General features: G+C 38.1%; 1 protein-coding gene across 1 annotated transcript in view; it reads right to left on the bottom strand.

The window, feature by feature from the left end:
* LOC110586156 (protein NPAT) overlaps positions 1 to 20,889 on the bottom strand; it is a 52,937-nt gene that overhangs the window by 31,194 nt on the left and 854 nt on the right. Inside the window, exon 2 of the mRNA XM_021696327.2 lies at positions 3,795 to 3,913. Coding sequence (XP_021552002.1) covers positions 3,795 to 3,913 — 119 coding nt within the window. The remainder of the gene's footprint in view (positions 1 to 3,794; positions 3,914 to 20,889) is intronic.

The following is a 20,889-nucleotide window of genomic DNA, read 5'->3' as shown; positions in this document are numbered from 1 at the left end:
TCCTCTCACAAACTTGTTTTCCTCCCCCGCCCCGCTCCAGTTTCTCCTACTACTAAAGTGCAGGTTTTTATTACCTCAAGTTTGAGGTTGTAAGAATCTGGAAGGCTTACTTTCGTATGTAAAAGTGGACATGTTACTTCTTAATTCGTAGAGTCATTTGTTGTGAAGATTAAGTAAGGATACATGAAACATGTCTAAGACAACGTCTAACACAGGACAGGTGATCAGTTTCCTTTTCTCTCCTAAAGATTTCTACTTTGTTCTGTCTTAACTAAAGCCTGAGAAGTTTGGGGATTTGCTTAATACTAACTTGGTCATTCTACCTTGCCTTATTATCTAGTAGCTAACATTAATTTGTGAATGACTGGTATTGTGTCCCCCAAAATTCACATCAGGACACAGTGGAGAAAGTGGCCATCTATTAAGCTGAGAAGACAACCGTCACCAGGAACTGAATCAGGAGCACTTTGATCTCAGACTTCCTAGCCTCCAGACCTGGGAGGAGATCTAGCGGCTACGTGTGCATGTAGCTACTGGGGAACCACTGCAGCTGGGCCCTCACAGCAGAAAGCTACACAACCACACAGACATGCTAATCCAAATAAACAAACACACCTATATCTGTATAGATTTCTACAAATATTAAACATGGCTTCAGAGTGGTATCTCTGACTACGATTCAACACCACAGGTTTCATACTTAGGCTTATCTGTATCTTCTTTCTCCCAGAGTCCTGGCTCCAATTATCTACAATACCATCTTACTTATTTGTTGAGAATGGCTAATTTAGAGGAACTCGGGGGAATTTATTTAAGATTCATTCATGCTGTTGTGTGAATCAACAGTGTGTTGCCTTTTATTGCTTAATAGTATTTGATTCTATGGCTATACCATAGTTTACCCACTTACTGGCTGAAGGACCGCATGGTGGTTTCAGATTTTTGACCATCACATATGAACATTAGTGTGCAGGATTTTGGGTATGTTTTTCAATTCACTTCGGTAAATATCTGGGTGTAGGAGTGCTGGGTCTCATGCATGTTTTAGGCACGTTTAACTCGTATGTCTTTAGCTCAATGTATGTTTAACTTCATAAACAACTGTCAATCTGTTTTCCAAAGTGGTTGTATGATTGAGTTGAATGAGCAATGAATGAATTCCTACTGCTTTCCATCCTTAGTGCTAAGTATCTGACAGTTTTTAAATGGTTTTTTACATTAGCTATTCTAATAGGTATATATTGGTATCTCCTTATTCATTTGCATCTTTCCAATAACAAATGATTTGGAGCATTTTTTTCTTGTTTTTCTCTTTTGGAGTTTTTTTTCCATAAGCTTATTGCCATCTTCAGATCTCCTGCCCATTAAAAATTTTGTTTTTTGGGGCGCCTGGGTGGCTCAGTCATTAAGCGTCTGCGTTTGGCTCAGGTCATGATCCCAGGGTCCTGGGATCGAGCCCCGCATCGGGCTCCTGCTTGGCAGGAAGCCTGCTTCTCCCCCTCTCCCACTCCCCCTGCTTGTGTTCCTGCTCTCGCTATCTCTCAAATAAATAAGTGAAATCTTTAAAAAATTTTTTTTAAAAAAAATTAACAGTTTTTTAACAGGTATTCTCGGTACAAATTCTTTACCACAGATGTGATAATGTAAATAGTTTCTTTCAGCCTGTGGCTTGTCATTCTTGGAACAGTCTATTGTAGAGCAAAATTTTTAAATTTTTACAAAGTTTAATTTACCAATTTATCCTTTTGTCAGTGCTTTTGGTATCACATCTAAAACTCATCATCAAACCCACGTTTACACAAGTTTTCTTAAGAAAAAAAAAATCTTACAGTTCTACATTGCACCTTTGGTCTTTTATCCACTTGGGTTAATCTTTATATGAGGTATGTGTAGAGGATCTTTTTTTGAATCTGGATGTCTAATTGTTCTATCTCCATTTGTTGATAAAATTACTCTTTCTCCAATGAATTGCTTTTGCACTTTGGTCAAAATCAGTTGTGTGTGTGTGTCTACACTGGGCTCTATTCTGTTCCACCAATCTAAGTCCCTAACCTTCCTCTAATGCCACTCAATCCTGATTATTAGAGGTTGTTAGTAAGTCTTACAATCAAGTAATGGGAGTCTTCCAACCTATCCTTTTTAAGAATTATTTGGGCTACTTTATAGTTCCTTTGCTTTTCCATGTAAAATTCAGAATTCAGCTTGTTGCTATCTACAAAAATGTTTGTGGGGATTTTGATTGTAATGGATATACAGATCACAATGGGGAGAACTGACATCTTAAATGAACACAGTATGTTTGATATTCTCCAGCAGTTTTGGAGGTTTTTTCAGGTTTCCTCCATAGATAAGCATGTTGTCTATGACAACTGAAATGAATTTGAGACATGTTCAAAATAAATTATCAAAATACTATGTCAGGCGCCTGGGTGGCTCAGATGGTTAAGTGACTGCCTTCGGCTCAGGTCATGTTCCTGGAGTCCCGGGATCGAGTCCCACGTCGGGCTCCCTGCTCAGCAGGGGGTCTGCTTCTCCCTCTGACCCTCTTCCCTCTCGTGCTGTCTCTCATTCTCTCTCTAATACATAAATCTTTAAAAAAAAAAAAATACTATGTCAAATAACGTAGCTCCAAACTCTATTATATTCCAAATGATGCTCTGTTGGTCTAGTGATATTCTAAAAAGAGGTGACAACACGGTAACAAAACACCTGTTTTATATTTCTCTAAATTAAGCAAGCAGACATAGGAAAAAATGGGTTGAGATAAGATACCACAGAGCAGGTGGCTTAAATAACAGGCATTTCTTATTCTGGAGACTGCTGAGGGCCTAAATGAAAATCAAGGTGCTGGTCAATTTGGTTCCTGGTGAGGGCCAAATTCCTGGCTTCCAGACATCTCCCTTCTTGCTGTGTGCTCACATGGCATCCCCTCCGTGCCTGTTCGAGGAGAAAGATCTCTCTCTTCCACTTCTTCTAAAGGCAATAATCACATCCCAACGGGCCCAACCTCATGACCTAATCTAAACCTAATTAATTCCCAAAAGCCCCACCACTAAACCATCACATTGGTGGTTAGGGTTTCAACCTTTGAATTCTGGAGGGACACAAATATTTAGTCCATAGCAGGCAGAAAACAAGTGAGCCCCAAGACAAGCAGTAGTGAAACTAGTTAGAAATGAGAGTGTCAGGGCCCCTGGGTGGCTCAATCGGCTAGGTGTCTGCCTTTGGCTCAGGTCCTGAGATTGAGCCCTGCATCGGATTCTCTGCTCAGCGGGGAGCCTGCTTCTCCCTCTCCCTCTGCCCGCTCGCTCGCTCTGTCAAATGAATAAATAAAAAATTAAAAAAAAGAAATGAGAGTATAATTTTTTTTTTAAGATTTTATTCACTTGACAGAGAGAGAGCGAGTGAGCCAGAGAGCACAAGCTGGGGGGAGTGGGGGATTGGCAGAGGGAGAAGCAGGCTCCCCACTGAGCAGGGAGCCTGACGCAGGGCTCGATCCCAGGACCCCGGGATCATGACCTGAGCCAAAGGTAGACGCTTAACCACATGAACCACCCAGGCACCCCGAAAGTGTTATTTTGAAAGTGATTCTTAGAAGCAAAGTTGCCAGCTTTGGCATAAGCATGTGAAAAGAAGAGCTGGCCTTCTTTAGGTCTTTCCAGTCATGCATTAATACTAACTATCAAATGTCTACCAATTTTGAAACTGCTAATGAGCTGATGTTAGGACTGCTGTTTATAGTCGCTCATGTTGGTCAATGAAGAACTATTTCCCTTAAGGAACAAATCACTCACCAGTAAGCAGGCTGGAATAAAACCTTCATCTGTACAATGTTCCGCGTATTCTTTTAAATTTGAACTTTCCAAAATAAAAGTTTGGCAGGTAGAAGTGAGGTTTTCCTGTTGTAAGTAACCTAAATGAAAAACAGAAGGTTAGGTAATTCCAGTAACTTCGGTACTTTCGTCAAAACAGAAATGCAGTTTCGTATCACAAATGGAACCTCAGGTGGAATGTGCTGGGTTTCTGCAGCCTTGCCCAGAACCACCAGTTTGTGCTGCAGTACAAAGCAGTCTTCATAGAATACATGGTTGTTTGATGGAAAAAACTCTAGCTAACCTAAAAACATACGGTATTTGATCAAGTACAATTAATGCACAGTAATGTTTACAAGCGAATCTATAAGTAATGATACGTAAGAGGAGAACTAATAAATGATCAATGTTCTTCTCCATAACCTCCATACTGACCAGGCTGGCAGACAGTTATATAAGTAACTTACTGGATTATCAAAAAACTACATTCTCCCCATGTTGCTATTTACTTGTACATTTCACTTATTTGCCTAACGGTTTTAAGAGAAAAATGAACATGAGACCTGCTTTGAAGGAAAGCAAAGAAAGGCACTCCCTTGATTTTTTAATTTATGCCTTTGGGAATCAAAACACTATTTCAACAACAACGACAGCATTTACATCTAACTGACATTTACGGAACAATCTTATTTATCAGTCCTTGGTACTTGCACACATGTGAACGCTTCATTTGTCTTGACTAGCAGCCTTTGTTCTTTTGTTTCTTAGCATTATTGGCGTTTACCTAAACCCACCACTAAAAACAGCATATTAATACTGAAAGAATATTGGATAGGATATTGGGAGACCAGGTTTTTACTCTATTCAGTAAAAATAAGCATTGTGAATTTGGGGCAAAAAATATCACATATCTTCTAGGACTAGGGTGCTTCATCTGTAAGGCATCACACTTGTCTTGACTTGTGGATCAAATCTGGTGAAATTACTCCCTTGTGTAAAGCCCTTCAATCACTTTCCATAGCACTCAGTTTAAACTTCTAAATTCTGAGCAGCTTCAGCTGGAATGACCATGTAAGGACCTCCAAAAATCCTCTCCTCCATAAAAGCAATGAGAACACTGGCACAAATGGTTAAAAAGAGAAAAACTTTTACAGAACTCAGAAAATAATCAAAGTCTTGGGAGCATTTAAGAAAAATAGAAGAGCGTCAGTAATAATGAACATTGTGGCATTTTAACTTGCTCTATTCTCATGCTCATATCCCCAGGTGAGTGGTGTACTTGTTTTAACTGTGATTCCAGGCTGCTGATTTTCAAACAGCCTAGCAGCCAATGGAGGGTTCAGATAGGGCTGGAATTTTTCCAAAGACTCACTCCCATTCCCAGAATAATTTGATCTGTGTAAAAATTACCTGGAAACCTCCAGTTGCATGGCTTGTCTTTGAATTGAATCAGATTTTACCCAGTGCAAAGAACCTTCTCCTTTAAGACGTTTGCCTAAAACTATCAGCAGGAATAGCTTAACACTACAGCTACCAGTGACGAAGAGTGGGACAAACAAGCTAAACAAAAAAACCACAAAACATACAGACACACACACACACACACACACACACACACACAAAGCTGGGGTATGAGCAGTCCATAGCAGGCTCTGAGAAGTTAGGATATATTCCTGGGATATTAGAAGGACATGTACAAGTGTAGGGCAGTGCACATACTCAGAAGAGATCTGACAAGGCCCTAAGCCCTCACCTCTGGCTGACCAGTAAGGCTCTGAGTAAGCAGGCTAAGGCAGAGTTGCCAACTGCTTAGCTGAATGTTCAAGCATGCCCCAACATACACACAGCCCCTTGACAAACAATGGGAGACTTATGGACTCCAAGCTTCAAAAAAAAAAAAAAAAATATTCAGTGTCCAATCATAGAATATAAACTCAAAGAATAAAGACTTTACAGATTTAGTTCAGGCAGTTCACAGCAACTACTGAAACAACAAAGAGCCATAACAAACATGAGGGAGGCAGGAGAATTTGATTACAAGAGCTGTCATGTTATATTATTTAAAATGTCTAATTTAGACCAAAAAAGTATGAGACATGCAGAGAAACAAGAAAGTATGTTTCATATACAAGGCAAAAATAAGGGCGCTGGGTGGCTCAGTCGGGTAAGTGTCTGCCTTTGGCTCAGGTTATGATCCTGGAGTCCTGGGATCGAGACCCACATCGGGCTCCCTGCTCAGCGAGGAGTCTGCTTCCCCCTATATCCCTCACCCTGCTCGTGCTCTCGCTCTCTAATAAATAAAAACTTAAAAAAAATAAATAAAAACACAAGGCAAAATAAAAGCAGTCAACAGAAATCATCCCTAAGGAAGCAAAGAGTTAAAACTTTAAAAACTTTAGAGTTTTTAACTACAGTTAAAACTTAGTATCAGCTACTCCATTTTTAAAAGATTTGAGAGAGAAAGAAAGAACAAGCATGAGCATGGTGGGGAGGGGAAAAAGGAGAGGGAGAGAGGGAGAGAGATACTTTAGCAGTCTCTGCACTTAGCTCAGAGCCTGATGCAGGGCTCAATCTCATGATTCTGAGATCACAACCTGAGGTGAAATCAAGAGTCGGATGCTTAAACGACTGCCTCACCTAGATGTCCCCAAAATCAGCTGTTTTAAGTTCAGAGAACTAGAGAAAACTATTCCTAAATATCTAAAAAAAATTATGAGAGCAATGTTTCATCAAAAAGAAATAAGAAAAACAGAAATTATACAAAAAAAACCCAAGCAGAAATTCTAGGGTTGAAAAGTATAAAAACTAAAATGAAAAATTCCCTAGAGGGGGGACTCAACAGCAGATGTGAAGAGGCAGATGAAAGAATTAGTGAACCTGAACACAGCTCAAATGAGATTATCCAGAATAAGGAACAAAAACAAAAAAATATCACAAAAAGTTAACAGTCTTTGAGATTTGTGGAACACCATCAGTTGTGCCAACATAAGCATAATCAAAGTCCCAGGGGAGGAGAGACAGAAAAAGGCAGAAGGAATATTTGAAGAATTAATGTCCAAATAATGAACATCCAAAATTTGAGAATTATTTAATTTATTTATCTAGGAAGCTCAATAAATTCCAAGTAGGATACACGGAAAGAAATCCATATCTAGACATCTCATAATCAAATTGTCAAGACAAAGAGAATTTGGTAAGCAGAGAGAAACAGTTTATCACATCACAAGGGATCCTCAGTAAGATTAACAGCTTTTTTTCTCATGAGAAACCATGGAGGCCAGAGGCAGGGAGATGAGGTAAAGTGCTAACAACAACAAAAATCCAACCAAGACCAGCAAAATCCCTTCAAAATGGAGACATTAAGCTACTCCCAGATTAAAAATACAAAATGAAACAAAGCCCAAAGACATTGTTGCCAGCAGACTTGCCCTTTAAGTATAAATCTGGGTTGGTGACCATATAATGATGAAGATGTAATTTATATGACCTTAAAAGCAAAAAGGGGGAAGAGAATGGAGTTAAAGAGGAGCAAAGTTTTTATATACTATTTAAATTAAGTTGGTATTAATCCAAACAAGATTGTTTTAAGTTACTTGTAACCTCCCAAGCAATCACTAAAAAAAAGGCTCAAAAATAAAAAATATAAAGGAAACAACGGAGAGGCAGGGGCGCACCTGGACAGCTCAACTGGTTACGTGTTCAGACTCTAGTTTTTGGCTTAGGTCATGATCTTGGGAGCCTGAGAGAGAGACAGAGAGAGAGAGAGGGGGGGAGAGAGAGAGAGAGAGAGAGAGAGAGACACACACACACACACACACACACACGGCTCTGCACTCATCAGGGAGTTGGCTTGAGGATTCTCTCTCCCTTAGCCCCCTCCCTGCTCGCCTGCACGTGCTCTCTAAAATAAAAATTAAGAAAAAAAAGGAAACAACGGAATTAAAATGGTAAATTGGAAATATCCAACACAAAAAAGGCAGTAATAGAAGAGTAACAGAAAAAGTAAACATAAAATATATATAGACTACAAGTATCAAAATGGCAGGCAAAATCCTTACCTTATCAGTAATTATATTAAGTGATAATGGATTACACAATAAAAAGGTACAGACACACAGAATGAATAAAAAATACGATCCAACTACATGCTTTTGACAACAGACACACTTTACATTCAAACACACAAATAGGTTGAAAATAAAAGGATGGAAAAAGATATACCATCATACAGTAACTAAGAGCTGGAGAGGCTATACCATATCAGACAAATTAAGACAAATATTGTTAGTAGACACAAACATAATGATAAGATATTTAATGAATCAAAAAGAGAACAATTACAAGCATATATGCATGTAACAACCAAGGCCCCCAAAAACATGAAGGTGAAACTAACAGAAGTGGAACAAGAACTAGACAATTCAACAATAGAAGTTACAGACTTCAACATCCTACTTTCAATAATGAATAGACTAGAGAGCTCAGTCAGGAATGAGAAGGCTTGAACACTATAAACCAACTAGACCTAACAGACATCTATAGCCTACTCCACCCAACAACAGCAGAATACACTTTCTTCTCAAGCGCATGTGAACATCCTCCAGGATAAACCACACATGAGGACATAAAAAAAGTTTCAATAAATTAAAAGACAAATTATATAGAGTATGCTCTCTGGCAAGACTAAAATTAGAAATCAGTAATAAGAAATTCACAAATATGTGGAAATTAAACAACACTCTCCTAAATAATCAAAGGGTCAAAGAAGAAAACAAAAGGAAAGTAGAAAATATTTTGAGATAAACAAAAACAAAATGCAACATACTAAAACTTATGGATGCAGCTAAAGAAGTGCTTACTGGTATATTTATATCTGTAAATACATTTCAAAGATGAAAGATCTCTAACCAATAACCTATCCTTTCATTTTACCACCAGAAAAGCAAACTAAACCCAAAAGAAAGCAGAAGGAAGAAAATAAAAGATAAGAGAAGAAAAATGAAAGAGAATAAAAAAATAGAGAACAATCTATGAAACAAAAAGTTGATTCTCTGAAAAGATCAACAGTAATCAACAATCTTTGGAGAAGCTGACAAAAAAAGAAGACTCAAGTTCCTAAATTCAGGAAGGAAAGGGGACATTACTATCACCCTTACTGAAATATTATAATATTTATATTATAAAAGGATACTATGAACAATTATATGGCAACAATTTAGAAAGCCCAGGTGAAACAAATACTTCTTAGACATTAACTGAACTGACTCAAGAATCTACAGAAAATCTGAATAGACCTAAAACAAGTAGAGACTGAACTGTAATAAATATTCTTTTCACAAAGAAAAGCCTAGGATCAAATGGCCTCACTGGTGAATTCTATCAAACATTGAAAGAAGTTTCACCAACTCTTTAAAAAAATAAAAAATAGGAGAGAGGCCTTCCCATTTCAAATGCTGATACTAGTAGTAATCTGATACTAAAACCAAAGACATCACATGAAAACTACAAACCAATATCCCTTATGAAAAAGCAGATGTAATAATTCTCAACAAAATACTAGCAAACTAAATCCATTAACATTTGAAAATGATTATACACCATAACCAAGTGCAACTGCACCTGGGTGACTCAGTTGGTTGAGCGTCCGCCTTCGGCTCAGGTCATGATCCTGGAGTCCCTGGATCGAGTCCTGCATCGGGCTCCCTGCTTGGCAGGGAGTCTTTTTCTCCCTCTGACCCTCCCCCCTCTCATGTGCTCTCTTTCTCATTCTCTCTCAAATAAATAAATAAAATCTTAAAAAAAAAAAGAGTGGTTCAATAAAACAAAAACAAATCAATGTAATACACTCTATTAAAAGAGGGGCGCCTGGGTGGCTCAGTTGTTAACTGTCTGCCTTCGGCTCAGGTCATGGTCCCAGGGTCCTGGGATGGAGCCCCACACTGAGCTCCCTGCTTGGCGGGAAGCCTGCTTCTCCTCTCCCACTTCCCCTCTTGTGTTCCCTCTCTCACTGTGTCTCTGTCAAATAAATAAAATCTTTAAAAAAAACAAAAAAAGTAAAGTCGGCCCAATACATTGTTTTAATAGAATAAAGAACAAAACCATGTTATCATCTCAACAGATATAGAAAAACCACTTGACAAAATCCAACACCTTTTCATGATAAAAATATGAGGAATATAAGGGAATTTCTTCAACCAGATAAAGGCATTTGTGAAAATCACACAGCTAACGTAATACTCAGAAGGTTAAAGAGTCAAAGCTTTGCCCATAGGATCAGGGACAAGACCATGCTTGCTCTTGCCGTTTCTATGCAACACTGTACCAGAAGTTCTAGTTTGGGCAATTAGGAAAGAAACTGAAGTAAAAAGTGTCCACACTGGACAGGAAAAAAAATCAAATGTCCTCATTTGCAGATGACATGATGTCCTAAATAAAAAATTCTAAGGAATCCATGTACACGCAGTCAATAAGTGACTTCAGCAAGGCTTCAGGATAAAATCAGCTGCATTTCTATATACTTGCAATGAACAATCCAAAAATGAAAAAAACAAACCAATTTCATTTACAAAGGCATCAAAAAGAATAAAATATTTAGGAATTAAGTTTAACAAAAGAAGTGTATGATCCTAGTAAAAACTAGAAATATTACTGAAAAATATTAAAGAAGACTAAATACATAGATCTCTCTTGTTTATGGATTAGAAGAGTTAATGTTATTCAGATGTCAATACTCTTAGATTCAACACAATCCCTATCAAAATCTTAGTTGCCTTTTGTGCAGAAATTGACAAACTGATCCTAACATCCATAGGGAAATACAAGGGACCCAGAGTAGTTAAAACAATCCTGAAAATGAAATAGATGGTGGACTTAACACCTACCCACTTCAAAACATACTACAAAACAATAGTAATCAAGGTAATGTGGTACTAGCGTAAGGATAGACCTATAGATCAATGGGACAGAATTAACATTCCAGACATTTATGGTCAATTGATTTTCAAAAACAGTGCCAAGTCAGCTCAATGGGGGAAATATTAGTCTTTTCAACAACTGGTGCTAAGAGAACTGGATACCCACATGCAAAACAATGAAGCTGGACCAAAACAATGAAGTTATACCTCATACCAAATATAAAAATTAACTAAAAATAGATCAAAGATGTAAGTGTAAGAGCAAAAACTGTAAGTCTTAGAACAAAACACAGGTGTAAATCTTTTTGATGTAGGATTAAGTAATGGTTTCTTAGGACATCTAAAGAACAAGCAACTAAAGAAAAATTAGATTGAACTTCATCAAAATTAAAAACATTTGTGCTTTCAAGGATACTGTGAAGGAAGTGAAAAGACAATGGACAGGGGCGCCTGGGTGGCTCAGTCGGTTAGGCGTCTGCCTTTAGCTCAGGTCCTGGAATCAGCCCGTATCAGGCTCCCTACTCAGTGGGGAGCCTGCTTCTCTCTCTCCTCCCTGCTTGTGCTCTCTGTCCCTATCTCCATCTGTCTCTTGCTCTCTTTCTGATAAATAAATTAAAAAAAAAAAAACAACACAAGATGATGGACAAAAATTGAAGAAAATATTTGCAAGTCATCTATCTGATAAGGAACTAGAATCCAGAACATATAAAGAACAAACCACTAAGCAAATGAGAAGAGGCTCAACTTCATCAATAAATAGGAAAATATAAAATCAAAACCACAACAAGATGTATCAATTCATACCCACTAGGATAGTCAGAATTAAGAAAGATAGTGAGTACTGACAAAGATGTGATGAAACTGGAAATCTCATACATTGCTGGTAGAAATGTAAAATGGTGCAAAATCACTTGGGAAGTTCTCAGAAATATTAACATAGAATTACCACTTCACCAAGTGATTCTACTCTTAGGTATATATCTAAGAGAATTGAAACAGTATGTCCAAACAAGATTTGTACATGAATGTTCATAGCACTTTTTTAATAGCCAAAAAGTGGAAACAACCTAAATGTCCATCAATGAATGGACAAAATGTGGAATATCCATTCGGTGGAACATTATTCAGTCATAAAAAGGAAGTAACTACTTCAACTTGCTATGACATGTATGAATCTTGAAAACAAGGTTCTAGAAGTCAGATACAAAAGGCCACAAATTGTAGAATTCCATTTACATGTTATGTCCAGAATAGGGAAATCCACAGAAACAAAAAGTAAATTAATGGTTGCCAGAGTTTGGGCGAAGGGGGCAAGTGGGAATGACTATTAACGGGTCTGGCGTTTCTTTTGAGGATGATGGACATGTTCTGGAATTAACAATTTGGTGATGGTTACAAAACACTGTAAATATACTGAATATTGTGAATATACTGAAAACCACTGAATTTTACTTGTTGTGGGATGTGGATTATATCTCAATGAAAAAATGTAATCCTACATTAACACGTTATATGAAGCTCTACTTGTTTTGCATCCTAATTTCTTCTTTAGCCTTTTATCATGCCATTCCATCTCTCCCAGACTAACTGGTCTTTCAATTCTGCAAATTCACAAATGCTCTGTTATCAAGACCACTGTATACTCCATTCCCGTTGCTTTGGCAGCTTATCTTCTTAGCCTAGCTAATTCCAACTCATTCTTCAGGTCTACGGTTAATTACCACTTCCTCAGAGGCTCTTTTTTTTGAATCCTCTTATTACGTGCTATACTCCTCTTATCAGATACTAGATTCCCTTATACTTACCTTTGCAGTAGACTTATCTCAGTGCTGGTATAATACTCAAGTATTTCATGACTAAAGCAATTATTTAGGTCTCCTCTGTATTTAAAATCTACTTCCGTATTTAAAATTCTATTCTTTCCACCTGGAACTTTATCTTTAACCAGGCTCTCCAAGTCAAAAGACTAATTAGAGTGCCTATGAAGTCATTATATATGAAGATTATAAAAGCAAAGGGCAAGAAAATTGTCATCCCATTTTAGAAAATGCCCTAGCTGGGATCTGGGAACCAACTCACCACTTTCTACTTATAGTTGATGAATCAGTTTTCCAACAGCTTGCTCACTAACGCTATAAAGAGAAACAAAGAATACACAAATAAAAAAACCAAAGATATTGTCCTTTGGATTAGGAGAAGACATTTAGAAACCAGAATATACCTTTTATCTCATATACTAGTACTTCAGTATCTCCAACACTGATGATATGAAATCATCTCAATTATGAAATTAGATCAAAGATAGATTGCTATTTTCCCTTTTTAAATTTTTCACAAATAACCCAATATAAACCCTACAATTCTATAGCCAGCTGAGAAGCAATCATTTTTATGATGGCTTGCTTTTTAACAGTTACCTTATTTGGAATAACTCAGCTGCTACTAGGATTTCACCAATACAGAAATTTAAAACGTATACGAACCACTGGAGTCACTTTGGAAGCAGGCAGCTGGAGCTTTTTATATGTTTCAAAATTTAAACTGAAGATAATTTCTTTTCATGGGAGAGTTTCAAAAGTATTAAGCACCCCAGATGTATTCATAACCACTTGAGACTTCTAACAGGTGGTGGTGTGAAATCAAATTCCTAATGTGAATTTGCTTTTCTGTAGACCAAACATTCTCAAAAATAACATAGCACTAAGGGGATGAAAATTGGTACAGGAGAGGCAAGGGAACAAAGAGAAGATCACCCTTTTAATGCATAAATCACAGATGTACATACAATACATGAACACTGTATTTGTGACATTAAAGTATCATGTGGGAGATTAGGGGGGAAAAAGTCTAAAAATACTCAAGGGTGTAATAACGAAATAAGGTTGAGAAACCAACCTAGACTGAATGTAGTGATAGAATTAACCTTTCTCAGAAAAAAATATGATCATTAGTGCTAACTACCCTGCCAAGGAATTATCACAGATCAGTTTATGGTTTATCTTAAGACATTACACTTCAGTATACAGTTGAGAAAAGGCTTGTTAGAAGGCTAGATTACTTCTATAAAGTGTTTAAAAATTATAATGCATTTTAAAATAGCAATATCTAAGATATTTACCTTCTGCTTTTTTTTTTTTTTTAAAGATTTTATTTATTTATTTGACAGAGAGAGAGACAGCGAGAGAGGGAACACAAGCAGGGGGAGTGGGAGAGGGAGAAGCATGCTTCCTGCCGAGCAGGGAGCCCGATGTGGGGCTCGATCCCAGGACCCTGGGATCATGACCCGAGCCGAAGGCAGAGGCTCAACTGACTGAGCCACCCAGGCGCCCCTACCTTCTGCTCTTAAAAACATGCCCAACTTTGAGCACTCCAGAGTTCCCATTTTAGATTAGACTTGATGAATTTTGCTTTACTTTATAGAAAAATAAAAGAGCTGAAGTTAATAAACCAATAGTGGAGACAAAATGAAATACTAAAAATAATCCAGAAGAATGTAGGAAAAAAAGAGCAAGTAACAAATGGGACAAATAGAAACAAATAGCGAGATAGCAGATTTATTTTTTTAAAACTTTTTTTAATTTAGTAAGCCTATGCCCAACGTGGGGCCTGAACTCATGAACTCAAGATCAGGAGTCCCATGCTCTAACAATTGAGTCAGCCAGGCACCCTGAGATAGATTTAAACCCAATTTAGCAATCCTACTTCTCAGTATTTACTCAAATGAAATCAAACATGTCCACACAAAAACTTGTAAGCAAGGTTGTAAACATTTTATAAGTTTAACTAAGTTATATAAAACCCAAATATCCATCGAGTGGTGAATACATGAATAAAGTATATACACACAGTAAAATACAGCAAAAAAGGGGGGGTGAGTGGGATGGATTTATAGGAAGCTTGCCTTAGAGTAGGGTATGTTAAAAACAGAACAAGTTCCCGAATAAATGGACAAAAGAATAAATGAATGGGAAAATGAACAAATGAATAAAAATCTATGATCAAGGACTGTCTTCCTTCAGTATTTTTGGCATTTGAAGGAAAAGCAGTTTACAGCATATACGTAACCTCCTGGACCTCGGTTTCTCCCATCGTATCATAGAGCAAGCAACTGCTACTTTTCTGGGCCCTTGAGAAGATGAAGAAAGAAGTGAATAAAAGATTTAGTATCTTTGGTCCATAATCATAGAAACCTAGAGTATGTGTAAAGCTATGATGCATGTGTGCAGGGATGTGGGTAGCTAAATCCTGGAAATTCAGGCAGAATGGCTTACTTTATTTTATTCTGCAGCCTGGTTTCTGTCTGGTAGCATTATAAGCAATTTCTAAGAGAGGAAAGAGACTCCAGCATTCTCCACATGATCCATTTTCCCATGGGTAGAGCTATTCTGTGCTTGCATAGACAACTTCCGCATTTCCCCCAACTCTTCTAATGTGGTTGTTAGATGTGACCATAGGATTACGTTTATATTGAAAGTGTTCCTAGCGACTTTGCTAGTTCCTTTTGGCTTCTACTCAAACTTAACAGAGATTATTAGAATTAGTATTTGTGATTTCACTGTTTTAAATATTTATAGATGCTTAATTCTTAGATACTTCTGACACTGCTACAGACTTATACCCCAAGTATAAACATTCCTTTGAGAGTTTTTATTTTGTTCTGATGGTAAAAACTGTTAGAGGCATATGACTTACACCTGATTTCTAAATGAGATATCCTCTAGCAATCGAAATACCTGATGTGGTTGTTATTATTCCACTGCAAAGTACACTTTACCCCAGGGAATGTGCTCTAAGAGAAAATTAAAACTTAGCCTCCCACATCAAAGCCCATTAAGTCATTAGGTGGCTCTTCAGTATGTGAGCTTCATTTTCTTGCTGGGCTGCAGGGTGCTAGGAGCCCTCCCAGAGACATTAACAAGTGCCTCCTCCAAGCAGATTTATCCAGGAATCACAAATTTTAGACCTGAGATGGACCTTGGGCTTCCTCAATCTGCAGAAGAGGAAACTGAGTACAGAAGACATTAAATGGTTTTTCCAGGATCTACAGCTGGTTACAAGAAAAGGAAAAAACCCCAAATCCCCACAGCATTCTGAAATCACATAGCCCAAGTGGTCCGGAAGGTGGGGGGAATTATTCTAGACTAATGTGATTTGGATGGTGGAATCAGAATACCATCCAGGTTGATGATTGCTTCAGATGAAAAAATCCCAATTCTTCAGGGGCATCTGGCTAGCTCAATGGGTAGAGTGTGAAACTCTTGATCTCAGGGTTTGAAGACCGAGTCCCATGTTGGGTACAGAAATTACTTAAAGATAAATAAAAAAACCAAAACCCAAACCAAAAACACATGCGCAATTTTGGGCAATCTAGAGTTCCCATTTTATTTATTTTTTTAAAGATTTATTTATTTGAGAGAGCAAGAGCAGAGTGGGAGGGGCAGAGGGAGAGGGATACACAACCTCCAGCAGTGTCCGTGGGCGGAGCCCCACACGGGGCTCGATCTCACGACCCTGAGATCATGACCTGGGACAAAACCAAGAGTCTGATGCGTAACCAACTGCCCCACTCAGGTGCCCCCTTTCTTATTTTTTATTTCTTCTTAAAAGATTTTATTTATTTATTTTTGACAGAGAAAGAGACAGCGAGAGCAGGAACACAAGAAGGGGGAGTGGGAGAGGGAGAAGCAGGCTTCCCGCCGAGCAGGGAGCCCGATGCGGGGCTCGGTCTCAGGACCCTGGGATCATGACCTGAGCCAAAGGCAGATGCTTAACGACTGAGCCACCCAGGCATCCCTACTTCATTTATTTTTTAAGTAGGCTCCATGCCCAGTGGGGAGCCCAATGCGCAGCGTGAACTCACAACCCTGAGATCAAGACCTAAGCTGAGATGAAGAGTCAGATGCTTAACCGAATGAACCACCCAAGTGCTCCTAGAGTTCATATTTTTAGGTTAGACTTGATGTATTCTGTTTTACTTTTGTCCTACGAGTTCCAAAACAATGCTCTAAAGTAATAATTGAGTACTTCCATATTAACAATATATGTATGGTTAACCACTTATTTACTTATAAAAATCTTATTTATCATTGTTGAACACTTGATTGTAATCAATTCTCTATCAGAATAATAGAGGAAGTTTTAAGTATAAATTATTCCAAATCTCAAATGTTACAACGAAAATACAAAATAGGGAGCAATGATCTCTTATTAGAATACAAATAATTACTCTTTCAATTAACATTTGTGATTATTTCTTTTTACTCCTTACTAAAAACATCTTTAGAATAAAATAACTATCCTTTGTGCAAACTTACTGACAAAGATGTACAAATAGGTAAGAAAGCATGCCTGAGTTTCCTTTTTTCTTAATATAATATTGTCCTCAGCCTGCTTTTCAATGGAGGTAGAAATAAGCACAAGTTAAATAGACTGAAGGGGAAATATAACTGGAAAAGAGAAGGAAAGATAAAATCCTAACTATATCTAGAGTATTCAAATTTTTGGAACTGAGATGCCAAGAGTCTGCCTTCTATTCTTCCTGTTTATGGAGAGGGAAAGCTAAAGACAGAGGTGCCTGATGAAGAAAGCAAGAGATATCAAACCCCCTGACCTCAAAATATCTCCTTTACATATTCTAATAATTTCCCAGAAGTTTCTGAATTATTACTTAAAAATGTAAGCAAGTCTTGGGAAGACTTAACATAGTACCTTATATTACTAGATCTACAAATAACGAAGTTTCTGTCTATAAGGAAGTTATCTAAACGGACCCAGAAGATACATATGCAAATAACTGTAATACAAAGCAAAGATGGTAAGACAATAGGACTTATTTTATGGGAGGAGAGGGACTTGAGAAAGTATTACCAACTTGGGAAAAATTATGAATGTTACAAAGAAGAGGTGAGTCTTGAAGGATGTTTGGGGAATCCCAAAAAAGCTGATGAAAAGTATACATGGAGAACATGTTTGGGGGACGTGCCCAGTTTGGAGAAAGCACAACGTATATGATGGAGAACAGCTGGAGATACAACTGAAAAGACAGAATGGGTAAGGATCCAAAAAAGCTGTAAATGTCATCAATGACATTTTTATGAATAAAGAGGATATAAAGACAGTCTGATTAATAGAAAACTGAGTAACAATCTGACTAAATGACATATTCAGTAAGCAAAAAAGAAATGTTATGATCACAGCTGCACTTCTGTAGATATTTACTAAATATTTATAATGTCTTAGCTACGTAAAGGTGAATAGGATCAGTGGCTCTTGACCTTTCAGGTGTGTCAATTCTGATTCTGTTTGCCTTCAAATCTCTTCTTCCTCTCTCTTTTGCTCTGAGCTGTGTGATAGGAAACCTGACCCCACACAGGCAATGTTTCCTAGGCTCCATGTCAGCTGGCTTCTTCTGGCTGTGTTCAAACAATGGGAAGCACTGGGGGGGGGACTGGACGGCAGCTGGAAGAAGCCATGTAGTTTTGCTTTAGTAGATTCTCCTCTGTGACTACCGCTCCCTCACCAGAAAAGTCTACTTTCCATCTTCCAGCGAGAGAACCGGGTCTCTGGACTGCTTCATTTCTCCTAGTCCTCGTCCTTCTAATTATCACAGTGGCTTCCTGCCGTTGCCGCTGTACAAATTGGCTCACATAAGCTGCTTGTCTTCTTAGTTTTTCTATCACCAGTGTAACCAGTGTAACCAATTCCCTCATTAGATCCTTCCACGTTAAATACCGATTGGTTTCAGTTTTCCTGAATGGATTCTGACTCACACAGAAAGAACAAACCTATTTAGAAATCCAAAAAACGTTCTGGCCCCTTCACTCATAAAAATGCCCCACCTGACGTAAACCTTTACAGTTTGGGGGGCTTCCAAGAACTTTCAAAGCCTGTCTTATTAATCCCAGATCAAGAAAAATGAGGACAAAAGTTAAGTTTCAGTTTGGGAAGATGAAGTTCTATAGGTGGATGATGGTGATGGTTACAGAACAATGTGAATGTACTCAATGCCAAAGTGTACACTTAAAAATGGCTAAAATGTTGCATATATTTAGGTCATGTATATTTCACTAACGTAAGTAAACACAAGCAAAGCTAAAACATGGTTAAGTAAGGGTTTCACAGAAGTGATGTACAAGGCTGCTGAAGCACTTAAGGAGACATTTATAGTTACACCTGCTAGGAAAGGTTTCAGAGACCGCGGCTTCCATTTGGAGAAACTCCCAAGTAGTTGGCATGCCTGCAGCACAGGGCAGACACTGAAAAGCTGAGATCAAGCAGGAGGGGCAGGCAGAGTGAGTTTCACAGAGCAGCCTGTACAACACACTGAGAAAACCGAAGTGGTGTCCCAAAGGTAATAAGCAACACTTTGATGTATTTTGGCCTGTGTAATATTTACAGAGATTCCAGCAAGACAACTGCTGGACATAGCTGAGGAGCAAGGGCTGGTTACGTGTAGTGAGGTTCAAGTCAGTACGGTATGCTGAAGAATGAAAGGCCGGTGGGAAGTAGAGTTCATTCTTTGATTTGTAAAAGGGTGACACAGAGCATTAAATAGAATTAGATAGAATGTGTGGTGAGGTCTAGGTGAAGTATTTTGGGGTTTGTGTGTGGGAGGGGCACATGCCTGAGGGTAAAGAAACCTAATTATGTGAACTCTAAGGGGAACTACTTCTCTATTCTTAGCATTTAACAGTGTCTGATACTGAGCACCCAAAGATTTCTTTAAAGAACATTAGGAAGAAAAGGAGTCAACAAAAAGAGAGGTGAAGATAAGGAGGGGGTACTGAAAGAAGAATCATGACAAAATAATGAAACTGGTACAATTTTAAGCCTCTAAGTTTTGGAATTATACATCTCTGTGTGCTGATATGAGCTTCAAGACATAATATTAGAGTAAGAATGAGTGTGGGGAAAAAAAAAAAAAGAATGAGTGTGGGGAGACCTTTTTTTTTGTATCATGTATTCTTTTGCAAAACTTGAAATTTTGATAACTGCACAATTTTTTCTTTTAGAATACGTGTAGTATGAATGCTTTAGGCAGATTTTTCTTAACAGTAAATATCGATAGCATGACTATATCAGAAGCGATGACAGAAGTCCCAAAGAAGGCACAAGGGAGGGGCATATTAAGTAGGATTGGTGGCAATTAAAATGGAATGTGAATGACAAAGAATTTTTAGGGTAAGAAACAATGAATTTGGAATTTTTATCCATTAAAAAAAGTAGGAGTCAAGCAGAGCAGCTGGTTTGTGGAGAATACAATTTGGTGTGAATTATTCCAGGTAGAAAACCATATTGCTTTAAGATCAGTTGTTATTAACCGGGGATGATTTTACCCTCCAGGGAACATACTGACAATACCTGGAGACATTCCTTTTACTGTCATAAGTGGGGGGGGGAGAGGGGTCTTATTGGCATCTAATGGATAGATGCCAAGGATGCTGCTAAACATCTCACAATGCACAGGACAGCTCCCCATAATAAATAATTACCTGGCCCCAAATGTCAATAGGGCCAGGGTGAGAAACCCTATTATGAACTATAGTTACTGAAACTGGAGTGGATTACCAAATTGCTAAAACCCAAAAATCCTTAAACTATATGCCAGGAGGAAAAAATAAAGTACGCCAATGTTACCTTGAACAGTGTTAAAGTCTACTTTAAATGGGTTTCCATATAATCCCAGTAAATGTAACAATTAAAAGACAGCCAGCTTTTTCTCACAGAAATAGATGGAGAATAACTATTGATAATTCAGTTCTGATAAAGCAGGCAAAAGATTAACATTAACAAAATGTTAATTAAAACTTGAGTCATTAGTTTCTCCAAAAAGGGCCGTGCAACCGTTACCCTCTCCTGTTTCCTGCAAAATGTGCTCACCAAAAGCCCCGAGCACAAAGGCCAGTTTTCCGGTAAGGCTGGGTATTTAAAAAAGTAAGACAAATGGGATTTTTCTAACAATAGGGTAAGGACAGTAATTCCTGCGGACACTAGGGGAAGTTTCATCACAGATATTTACCATTTACTTTCAGGGGTGTAGGGTACGAGGTCTGCAAACCGCCGGCTCGGGGTCTGAGCTTCCGAGGGCTCTCGCTCCCAGCAGCACGACCCTCTCGATTCTTCCCGGGGACACACAACCACAAAACCCGTTTCCCCACACGGAC

This window comes from Neomonachus schauinslandi, chromosome 11 (assembly GCF_002201575.2).
Source record: "Neomonachus schauinslandi chromosome 11, ASM220157v2, whole genome shotgun sequence".
Lineage (NCBI taxonomy): Eukaryota > Metazoa > Chordata > Mammalia > Carnivora > Phocidae > Neomonachus > Neomonachus schauinslandi.
Note: the sequence above shows the minus strand (reverse complement) of the source record. Positions and strands in the feature narration are given on the sequence as shown.